Consider the following 11,050-nt stretch of genomic DNA (forward strand, 5'->3'; position numbering starts at 1 on the left):
TGTAAGTCTAGACACTGTAATGAAGTGTAATCTTTGATGTTGTTCAATCTGATATAAGATCGAGTTTTTTGAAAAAGTTAATGCATTCATCAAACTAGTTCACGCTCACCTTGTTGCATAGAGGTTTAATTCTTCTGTCAACATTTTATAGACATGTATGTGATGATGCAGATTGTTCTGATATAGTAGTTTAGGCTGTTGACTGATTTCATAACTAACAACAGCCTGTCACAGGCGTTTTAGCGGATATTTTATGAGATGATTAAAGCCCACACTATGTTTTTAGTTGTATGTTGTAGTCCTGTCATTAAGACAAACAGTATCTTTTGAGTCATTCTTTGTAAGGCTTAGTAGGTTTACATGCATATCACTGTGAACACATATTGACCTTCACCTGCTGTGGTTCTGGTGTGCTCTGTGAGATCTTAAGTCGTAACCTCTGGCAGAGTGAATGCTTTTATATGAGGCTGTGAAAGTGTCACCTTGCTACAGGTGTGTTCTACAGGTGAGAGCTGTGCAAGACATTGGTCTGTTAAGTATGACCAGTGATGAGGAACTAGAAACAAGATGTTTACTGATCTTGAGGTGTTCAACACATGTATGAAGAAATCCTCCAAATGAAGTGACTACATTGGTCACCATTGTCACTCCGTTGTCAGGTGACCTGTCATTCACAGTACACCACTGAGCATGTTATCAGGAGCAGGGAGCAGTGTAATGCATACAATCCTGCAGACACAGATCAGGAGCTTCACTTATGTTGGAACACAACAAGAGTTTCCATTTCATTTACATTTACTCATGTGAGGTGGTGCACTGATTGGTCACTTTGGTATGACAGTTTTTAATAACATCCCTCAATTTGTGATGTGGCATCATTTAGAAATCTTGTACAGTGCATGCACGAAAGAGATTAGACAAGAAAATGTTTTTGAAGTCTCTCCGTACATGTATCAGCATCAGTTTCCAAATGTGTTCGAATTTGAACACTGGACTCCCAGAGGTCCTGTGTCTGTACTCCAACTGTTCAAATCTGTTGTTACGACATGAGAGGAACCTTCACAATATCAGGCAGGTGGCTTTAATGTTGTGGCCGATCGGTGTATAGACACAATCATCAGTCTTTTTAAATGAATTGTATTTTTATTCAGACATGCAGCACATTGACATCAACAAATGTCCAAATTCCACAGTGATGTTACATAGAAGCATCTATACAAATGTACATTTTGAGAAAAGTCAGCCAGTGTTCACTGCTTCAGTTCAGACTTTGTTCCTACAAAGCTTTGAGCTAACAGGCCTCTTGATCTCCACCTCAGCTGTCCTCAGACCACACTGTGTTGTCTCTTCCTGTCTCAGCAGTGACGTGTACTCTCTCTCTCCTCCACTGCCTCACTCTGACTCTCACTATCAGAGACTGTGGACACACACAAATGTCTTTATTCCTCCTCCTTCAACACAAATCACATTCTTCAGACAGTAAAGGACCTTCATTGCAATATGGCAGTCTTTTTGACAATCATAGTACTCACAACTCGCTCTGGGCAGCTGATTGAGGGCCTCTGTGATGTTTTCACTGGCCCAAGCAAATGTCCCTGTCATGATATGAAGCCACCTCCATTTTGCTGGTGTCAAACACGCCACAGTTTTAAGCCTGAATGACTACCGCCTACTTGCACTCACCCCCATCATAATGCTTTGCTACGAGAGGCTAGTCTTACCTCGCATGAAACCTATTTCCCCTTCAGTACAGCCACCGACAAAACAGAAACACAGATGATGTCATCTTCTCAAGGCTTCACTTGGCCGCCTCCCACCTGGACATCAACAGCTATGTCAGCATGCTGTTCATCAGCTTCAGCACAGTATTCGACAGCATCACTCGACCATACCATTGACAAGAACAGAGTAAAGAATGTTAAACTGACACATGAAGGTCAGTGTGTTGGTGAATATGTTTCCTGGCTAAAATAGCTTCAGATGCCTTTTTTAAAGTGGACATGAAGATATACAGGATGGTCTCATGTCTCCATAGAAATCTATTAGCTTCACAGTCATTACATGTAGTATACAGATATAAAGTCCTAGATTTGGACTCTTGAGTGTGGACACAATGCTGTTTTTGCAAGGGCATCAATGTTTGCTTTACCCTGTAGTCTAGTGGGTGGGAGGCAAAGCAACATGTCTTTTTATTTATTATATTTCTTAATTCACACCTGTAGCAAACAATTTCACTCACTTTACATCGTAATCTTCAGATTCGACTTAAGTGTACTGTTATGTTTTTTTCCAAAATGTGTTTACAGCTTTCAAGGCTCTCAGTGTTCTCAGTCAGTATTTACTGCTACCTTTCACGTTTTAATTTTAGACACCTTTGATCTGACAGACCTCGTGATCTTCACATTAGACCACACTGCGTTGTCTCTTCCTGTCTCACAGTTGACATGCACATCACTTACTCTTCTCACTGCTGCAGACCAATGTCTAACTCTGACTGGTCGAGACTCCGGTCAGTCATCAGTGATCTTACTGGCTCATCCCACATCAAACCCACAGAAAGAAACGTGGTACTTCAGAAAGAAACAAGAAGTACCACATTAACTTCCCAGCAGCACAAACACAAGAGACGGTTCGTATAACTAAATCTTCTGAGTCACTATGAGTCTTTCTATCTGCTGGTTGCGTGAACAGCATGAGTCGCCACTTTCTTACTGGTGCAGGCCTCCTGCTTCCTATTATTGGTGAATGCACACTCAGCGGTGCATCCATCAAGGCATCACAGTTTGATAACCAAGATGGAAATCGCACAGGTTTTGATATTTGATTTGTACTTTACAGTGACTTCTGTGCAAACGTGGTGTCCAGTAACATGGTTTGAAACATTACTTGAGGCCGACATAGTGTTTAAACGCACGTTTTGTTGAGCATTTCTGTCATTGCGGCAAGACAAGCAACTCACACACAAAAAAACAGAAAAAAAAAAAAACAACGTCCCGCCCCTTTACAAAGAAAGCGCCTCAACTGAAGCAGAGTTCACTGGCGAACATTGCTTTGCTCCAGTCAGACACCATGAAGCACTTGACCTTGATACCAGCTTTATTTCTCTGCAGCTTTGGTGAGTTTTGGCACTAAATTTCTCTCAACTGTATTTAGAACTTTGGTCACTGCAGCCCATGAGGACATAGACTTTTAAAAGTGTTTCAAAAGGAAGCCTTTACGCTCCTTTTGTTTGTGTGAGTGATATGAAACGGTATTGTTTAGTTGATGTCAAGGTTAGGTATACCTCCTTACTGAAACTCAGTCCTGGATCATCAGATAATGAGCTTTACTATAAAAACTGCTTCACTTCTCTGCAGCCTCAGCAAATACTGCTAATGGATTTCTAGCAAAAATGTATTCCATGTCAAACCTGTGGTTAATTTAAAAGACAGCAGCAAGCCTGAATTTAGTAGCTGCTAGAAACTGTTGAGCTGTGTTACCTCTTTTACCTTCACCAGCTCAGAATGTCTTTGCTGTTTGTTTCAGGCTGCCTCTCTCTGTCGGCTACTGAGTCTCAGACGGTGAAGGTCCAGCCTGGTGAAGACGTCACTCTGCTGTGCTCCAACTTTTCCAGTTCTCCTGGTCAGATAATCTGGTTTAGACTATTCAACGGAACCCATCCGCGCTGTATTTCCTCCATTTTCAGTTCTATTCAGCCCGCTTCACTCTGCAGTGGAGTGGAAAATGGCAAACTTGAACTGACATCCAACAGCTCGACTCTCTTTCTCAAAATCAAACATGTGGATTCATCTGACTCTGGGTTTTATTTTTGTGGATATACCATAAAAACACACCCAGTGATTGTCAGCTCAACATATGTACAGGTTCCAGGTAAGAAAGTGTGAATGTCATTTGGATGCTAGCAGAAAACAAAGACACAAGTACTTCTATTCAACAGATAGTAATGAAAAACTGTCAATATGATGTCGCACTAAAGAACTTTAACTGTATTATATCTATAGATGTAGTGGTAAAGCTGATAACAACATGGAAGTCAGCCTGAAGCATTGTTCCTGCCCCCTTTTAGGCGTCATTATGCACATAAATACTGGTCACTGATGGAGTGAGCTTATTTATCTGTTTATTAACAGTTAAGCTTGATTTAATTTCCTATTTTGATTTCAGCCACATATCTACTCTTGAAAGTTAAATAACAGGCTACCTTAATGATCTGTCCTGCAGAAGAATCTGACGGAACACCTCCTAGTAATCTGCTGAGTTTCATCCTGGCTGGTGTGACTGTTCTGCTTATTCTGGTCATCATTGGTCTGATTGTTCAAAACCGAAAACTTAAGACAGGTACTGAGCTTGTCCTAAAAAATGTGAAACTAGTCTACCAAGGACAATGATTAGTTAACTGACTGGTTGTTTTGTGTTATTTCTTTTACTCAGCTGATAAACAAGAACAGAATCCAGAGCAAAGTGAGGTGAATCCAACTTTAACATTTACTTGTATGTATGTATGTATGTCTATATATATACCAATCTGCAAACACCATAGCTTCAACTTGCCCGAGAGTCCTGACCCCTACCAAAAATTTTCACCAGCCGCCACTGCGTACACACATTCTAACATCTTGGAGGTATGCTTTCACCAGGTTTAATGAATGAACACTGTCCATATGGCAATGTTTGTATCGGTCTCAAAAACTTCGTATCAGGATATATCGTGACTGTAACTGTTCTTTTCACAGACTCTTGACCCTGATGACCTGGACTACACCACGGTTGCATTTCAACCAAATGTTAACAGAAGAGAGCCAGGGCCGGAGCCAGTGCCGGAGCCAGAGGTTATTTATTCTGCCACCAGATAGACTCAGGAGGAACTGACTCTGTATCATATGAATGCACTTTGAGGCTTGGCATGGCTGTTTGTTAGAAGAATACACACTGCTGCAGCATCGATACGTTTTTCCAATAAAGATCTGATGTTAACTGATTACTCAGCATTTCCTTTCTAATTGTCAAAATCTTTTTTTATCCAAACAAACATATGAGTAGTGTTTCATCGAGAAGGAGGCAGTAAGGACATTGTTGACTGTCCAGATTATCTTATAGTAAGAGTTAGGTAGTGAGAAGCGAGTGAGGTACACATTTTATTTATTGAAAGGAAGAGACACAAGTGAGGTGAAAAGCATGACACCTGTGGACACTTTTCAAGTAAAATAATCCAAAAGAACACAGGGGAAACAGGCTGACTTTCTACAGTAGCAAAAACAATATAAGTCCCCACGTATGTATAAAAGTTCATCGCATTAGTGCGGATACTGGATATAACTGAGATATAGTGTGCATGTGGTTGATGGTGTGGAAAATGTCTGGTGTGATCAAAAAGTTCTCAGACTGTTCCTATTGCAGTTGCATGGAGCATGTCATGGCAGCTAGCGTGTAACACATGCAAGCAGACGAGCACCTCAGGAGCATGCTTGTTGTTTCTTTAGACTTCACATGGGTGTTTGCTGGGAATTTGTTCCCTAGAGTTGGACTGTCAAGGCACAGTTCTACTGTAACGTCCTGAGGGAGAAGATTTTGTGCAAATGACCTAAACTCTGGCGTGATGGTGTATGAGTGCTCCAACTGCACTGTGCCACAAAGACATAATTGTCACTCTCCACCCATTGTGCTTGCAAGATTTAGGTCTGTGTGACCTCTTTCCGTACTCCAAAATGAAATGTTGGATGCCATTTAAAGTCGTCTGTTTTTCAAATGAACCTGAGATCCATCAAGAAAAACCACAAGAATACATTGTTCATTGTTTTAAAGTAGCGTGAAGGTGAATAAAAATGAATATTAGAGGGAGAGTAGTTCCATTCTTGTACTCACTGAGGCTGCAGATGCCCTAAAACTACTAACAAGGTCAAGTTAAACTCCATATGTACTACAGCTCTAAAAGTTCTTTAAAGAAGGACAGACTATATTAAAAATACAGGCCCAGAAGTAGATCTTGAATACATCTGTGATCATTGACACACAAGTTAGAGAATGTATGATTGTGAAAGTAAATTTAGTGTACCTCTGATTTCCAATGAACCTAACTGCATGAACATGAGGTACAGAACGAGCTATGGTACCAGCAATCAAACCGCAATGGCAGTCATCCTTAAGTGACGCCATGGTCAGTGTGCTACTTGTGTATAACAGATGGACACGTGGTCTGACATGAAAAGAAGCCGGTTTTGTTCGGAGCACATTCTTTGGTCAGATGTTCCTGGGGATCCACACCTCGGAGGACCTGTGCTGGGCCAAAAACACCTCTGGCCTGGTTAAGAAGGCTCACCAGCAACTCTACTTCCTGAGGACACTGAGGAGGAACCACCTGTCCACCGCAATGCTGGTGAACTTCTACTGCTGTGCGATAGAGAGCATCCTCACCAGCTGCATCACTGTCTGGTACAGGAACTGCCCTCTCACTAGGAACTGCCCTCTCACTAGGGCTCTGCAACAGGTGGTGATAACTGCCCAGTGCATCACAAGGACTCCACTCACAGCCAGTGAGGGCACCTTCAGGAAACGCTGCCTGCATTGAGCTCGCAGCATCCTCAAAGACTCCTCTCACCCCAACCATAGACTGTTCAACCTCCTGCCCTCCAGAAGGGGGTTCAGGAGCCTCCGGGCTAAGACCGGAACAGCTTGTATCTCAAAGCTGTCACCTTATTGAACTCTGCCTGCCGTTAACCCCCGTCCCTCACCCTCCTTCACACTCCTCTCCCCTCCTCATCAACCAAAGCAATACCCAGTATCTGCATTAATTATACATTGCACTGTAATTACTGTGTACTGTCACAGATTATGCACTGGTCTTGTTAATATCCACTTCACTGTTGTATTGTCAGTTTTAATGTCCATTGCACATATCCATTTGTAAATATACACCATGCCATATATTCATGTACATAAATAGGTAAATATATATATATATTTTAACCTGCATTTTATACTCTGCACTTTTGCACTTCTGGTTAGATGCTAACTGCGTTTTGTTGCCTTGTACTTTTACATGTGTAATGACAATTAAATTGAATCTAGTCTAATCTCTAAATAAAGGCCTTCAAGTTGAAACAAATGCAGCTTTACTGAGTACATACCAGCTGAGTGGGATGTGGGAGCCCCTGCTGTTGTTTTACTGATGTCTTGAAGATGTACGGCCAAGTTTGGTTTATCTTCGGAACTTTGCGGTATGAATTTGTGATGCAGAGAGCTGAAGGCCAGGCTTCCTCTGGTTGACACCTCACCAATGAAACAAACATCTCACACTGTGCTGATTGTTATCACACAGGGCAGGTAGGACTCAAACTTCTACACAAATGTGGAGGTTTGTATTTTTCCTGCTACAGAGGAAAGGCAGCCAATGTCCACTGCTTCCTTTTGAATTCTGTTACTGTAAAGATTTGGGTTTACAGGCCACATGATTTTTTTTTAAATCTCACTTCACACTCTGTGCTGTTGCTTCCTGTCAAAAATGTGATGTGCACCTCATTTGTGCCTCACTATCACACTTCTGTTTAAAGAAATAGGCTGTGACAGAGAAAAAGAAAGTGCTTAGTGTTATAGATAAAAAAAAACAAAAAACAAACAGTTCACGATGAATTAGCATTGCATCTTTATTGGAAAATTTTCAGCAACAGATGTTCCTCTCACAAACAGTCATGCCAAGCCTCAATGTATATTCACATCATACAGCACCGGTTCAAGTTGTTCTGCCTGAGTCTATCTCGTGGCAGCATATATAACATTTGTCTCCTGCTCTCTTCTTCTAACTTTTGGTCGAAATGTCACTGTAGCGTAATTCTGGTCATCCGAGCCGAGATTCTGTGAGAAGAACATGTACAGTCACAATAAGTCCTGATAGATACGTTTTTGACTTTTACCGATATTGAAATTTGGCCAGTGTTCATTTTTAACATTAAAAGCTGCTTTTTGACAAATTTAATAAGTAAAACATTTTCCAGAAGTAGTTATATGTCATTTCTGTACAGCCATTTCTTTTTAAGTCCAACACACACACACACACGCACACAATAGAAGTATATACTTAATGAATCTGTATCAAACAATACACAGAAGTATACTTTAAAGTTGGATTCACCTCACTTTGCGCTGGATTCGGTTTGTCTTTATTAGCTAAGTGACAGAAATAAGACAAAACAAATGATTAGTTGACTGACTGTCATCTTTGTTAAATTAATTTTTTATTTTTTTAAAATAATTATTGACACAAGGAGCAGCGAAAAACAGATAAAAGTTAGACAGTGTAGTTCTTAAAAAGCACCTGAATGAAGTTTTCTGTTTTGAACAATCAGACCAACGATGACCAGAAAAAGGAGAACAGTGAAACCAGCCAGGATAAAACACATCAGCTTTGCTACGCCGTCGGAGTTTTCTGTAAGAAAGACCTTCAAGGTAAAATCTATTTTTGAGAATTCAAATGTGGCTAAATTTAAAGTGGAAGAAAGTCAAAGTGGCTCTTTTATATTCAAATGGTTCATCTCTACAGTGAAGGGAATCTTTAAGAAAGTCTTACGTTCGGTGTCACAATGAGGTTCGTCGCCGCCTTTAAAAGAAATAATTAGTACAATTACTAACAATAAGTTTGTATTACATTACATTGTAGTCACAACAGCCACTTTGTTGCATACAGGAAGAAAGTTATCATATTGTCTTTGCAGTGTAAGTAGAAAAATAGCCAAACAATAGGAACAAAAAGAAAGTAAAGACTTACCTGCAACTTTTAAATGTGTCACACTGAAAAGTAGGCGCGGACTTTCATAAAATCCACAGAAATACTGTCCAGAATCTGATGAATCCACTTGTTTGATTTTGAGAGAGATAGTAGAGATGTTTGAGCTCATTTCAAATTTTCCACCTTTGAATCCATCATAATATGTAGGCTTGCCGCTAGATCTGATCATGACGGAGATGCAATCGACCGTGGCTCTGTTGTCCAGTCGGAACCAGAATGTTACACACTCAGACTTGGAAATATTGGAGCACCGCAGCGTGACGTCTTCGCCAGGCTTGACCTCCTTGGTCTGAGACTCAGAACCTAAGACAGAGATCCAGCCTGAAACAAACAGCAGGGACAGCAGTAGAGTTACTTGCTTTACAGTAACATTAATACAGTTAAAACAAAGTTAGGAGTAAAGGTGAGTACTTACAGAGGCTGCAGAGGCTTACAGCTGCTATGAAGGTGAAGTTCATCGTTGGGTGCATGACTGACGCTCTGCACTGTACGTGAATGATGTGGGACCCAGGAAGGGGCTTCTAAATACAAAGAGGTGGGGTTTTGTGTCGCTTAACCTTCAGTCGAAGAGAGTTAGTTTTGGTGCTACAAACCTGCTCTCAGACAGTGTTGTTGCATAGTATTGCGTAATGTTCAAAGCAGAATGTATACGATGTGATGAACAGAGACGCATTAAATACCAAAATTCAACTTCATCTTCATTTCCAAAATAATTAGAGAGCAATGGTGGCATTTCAAAGTCAACGCTTCAGAACAATAGTCCATAAACCAATGGATGACGTCATATACAGTCTGTGTGCAACTTACACATCAAATAGAGGTAAATAAAAATGAAACAGAAAGACAAACGGATTCCTTTCATGTGTTTTGTACCTGAACTGCAGTCTTCCTGCTCTATGCTATTGAAGGTTACAGATGTCATGACCTTTGGTTTCGCCATTTATTTCCCGATTTTTATTTTGGAATCCCTTTTCCTCATATGTCGCTTGTGTTTTTACTTCCTCCCTTTGTCTTTTTTTTCCTCCTCTTTTCATTGCTTCCATTAATTTCATCTGTGTCGTACGTCTCCTTGATTAGTTTTCTGTGTCTATGTATTCCCATGTCTGTCCTTGTGATTTGTCAGTTTATCTACCTCACGTCCACCTACCTCATTCTCCTCGTCTGCTTCTGGTTTTACCATTTAGTTTTTTGTACTGGGTTTGCTTACCTCCTGTTTACTTTCCTCATGTTTGCTTCTCCCCTGATATATATTTTTTTAAATCCTGGTTTTGAGTTTTTGTACCCTTTTGACAACATAAGTAATTTGTGTTCTGTGGCACCTGCTGTTGCTCATTGAGACCAGTGGCATTCCAGGATTTCAGCTAACAAAGTCGCTCGGCTCAGTGATGGAGACTGCCTTGAGGAGAAGGCTCACTTTCGCAACCAGTAGGCCTCAAATGACGAGCACACAGAAAAGGCTGGTAAAGAGGTTGACAGGACCAGTAAAAATCTAGTAGGAACAGGGTTCTTTGTGCACAGCAAAGCAAGATGTTGGTGAAACTGGGGATTCTCAGCTCATGGGCAGCAAATTTTCAAAACATCAGTATGGCCTGGCTAAATTTAGAGCCGTTAATTGCGCAAATGTTTTTCAACTAATGTGTTGTCAGTAGCTAAAGGAAGCTGGGCCGATGAGAACTTTTTTTTTTTTTTTTGATGCTCCATTGCCCACTAATGTAGCCATTGTGACCAAGCGTCTATTTTTGGATGGCGACTGTGACAGACTTAAGTTAGCATTAAGGCGGCTCCTTTTCTGTTACACCTACTGAGGCTACGCTGTTCACCAGCTGTGCTTTCTCAGATGAAGACTGGGCTAGTGTTGAGTCAGTGAAGCTGCAAAGGCTAAACGTTGCTGGGTAAGCTTTTCAATTAAAGTGTGTTTTGAGCCAAGCCCTCCAATGTAGGTGTAGATACTTGGGCATGATGGAGGGTCGACTTTGACCCAATGGGCCTCTGGAGTTTGTTGGACCTGTTGGAATGGTTTTTTCGTGAATGCTGCTCTGCATAAATGTGTTTAGATGCTGATATCGGGAATGTGGTGAGCTGAATGTTCTTTTGTGGATGATGTCTACACTATTACAGTGGTTGTGAGTGGGAATAGGGCTGCAACTACTTATGTTGATTATGTTGTCAATTAAGCAATTAACGAGATGTTTGGTTGAGAAGAAATTGTTTCCCACAGCCCAAGATGACCTTTTTTAATGTCTCGTTTTGTCTACAACCAAAGATATTCAG

General features: G+C 40.9%; 2 protein-coding genes across 2 annotated transcripts in view; one reads left to right on the forward strand and one right to left on the reverse strand.

Moving 5' to 3' along the window:
* Positions 1-3,041: 3,041 nt before the first annotated feature.
* The window catches only part of LOC103361182 (uncharacterized), an 11,088-nt gene continuing 3,079 nt past the window's right edge, over positions 3,042-11,050 (forward strand). The window contains exons 1-6 of the mRNA XM_008287200.1: positions 3,042-3,115; positions 3,526-3,870; positions 4,222-4,338; positions 4,432-4,640; positions 4,734-4,829; positions 6,242-6,429. Of these exons, the coding sequence (XP_008285422.1) occupies positions 3,070-3,115; positions 3,526-3,870; positions 4,222-4,338; positions 4,432-4,640; positions 4,734-4,829; positions 6,242-6,429 (1,001 nt within the window). The 5' untranslated portion in view covers positions 3,042-3,069. The remainder of the gene's footprint in view (positions 3,116-3,525; positions 3,871-4,221; positions 4,339-4,431; positions 4,641-4,733; positions 4,830-6,241; positions 6,430-11,050) is intronic.
* Positions 7,627-9,260, reverse strand: LOC103361166 (butyrophilin-like protein 2). Its single transcript, XM_008287178.1, has 6 exons — positions 9,195-9,260; positions 8,759-9,100; positions 8,561-8,590; positions 8,309-8,419; positions 8,126-8,160; positions 7,627-7,848 (listed from the first exon to the last, which is right to left on the reverse strand). Exons 1-6 carry the CDS (start codon positions 9,247-9,249, stop codon positions 7,747-7,749), a joined length of 675 nt encoding a protein of 224 aa, XP_008285400.1. The 5' UTR covers positions 9,250-9,260; the 3' UTR covers positions 7,627-7,746.

This window comes from Stegastes partitus, unplaced genomic scaffold (assembly GCF_000690725.1).
Source record: "Stegastes partitus isolate 25-593 unplaced genomic scaffold, Stegastes_partitus-1.0.2 Scaffold489, whole genome shotgun sequence".
Taxonomy (NCBI): domain Eukaryota; kingdom Metazoa; phylum Chordata; class Actinopteri; family Pomacentridae; genus Stegastes; species Stegastes partitus.

Bases quoted from the DNA above. Each gene is read 5' to 3' on its own strand.
- LOC103361166 (XM_008287178.1), bottom strand. From the start codon at position 9,249: ATGCACCCAACGATGAACTTCACCTTCATAGCAGCTGTAAGCCTCTGC. The intron at 8,420-8,560 runs GTAAGACTTTCT...TCTTTCTTACAG, and splicing joins ACCTCATTGTGACACCGAAC to AAAACTCCGACGGCGTAGCA. The intron at 8,161-8,308 runs GTGCTTTTTAAG...TCTGTCACTTAG, and splicing joins AAACAGAAAACTTCATTCAG to CTAATAAAGACAAACCGAAT.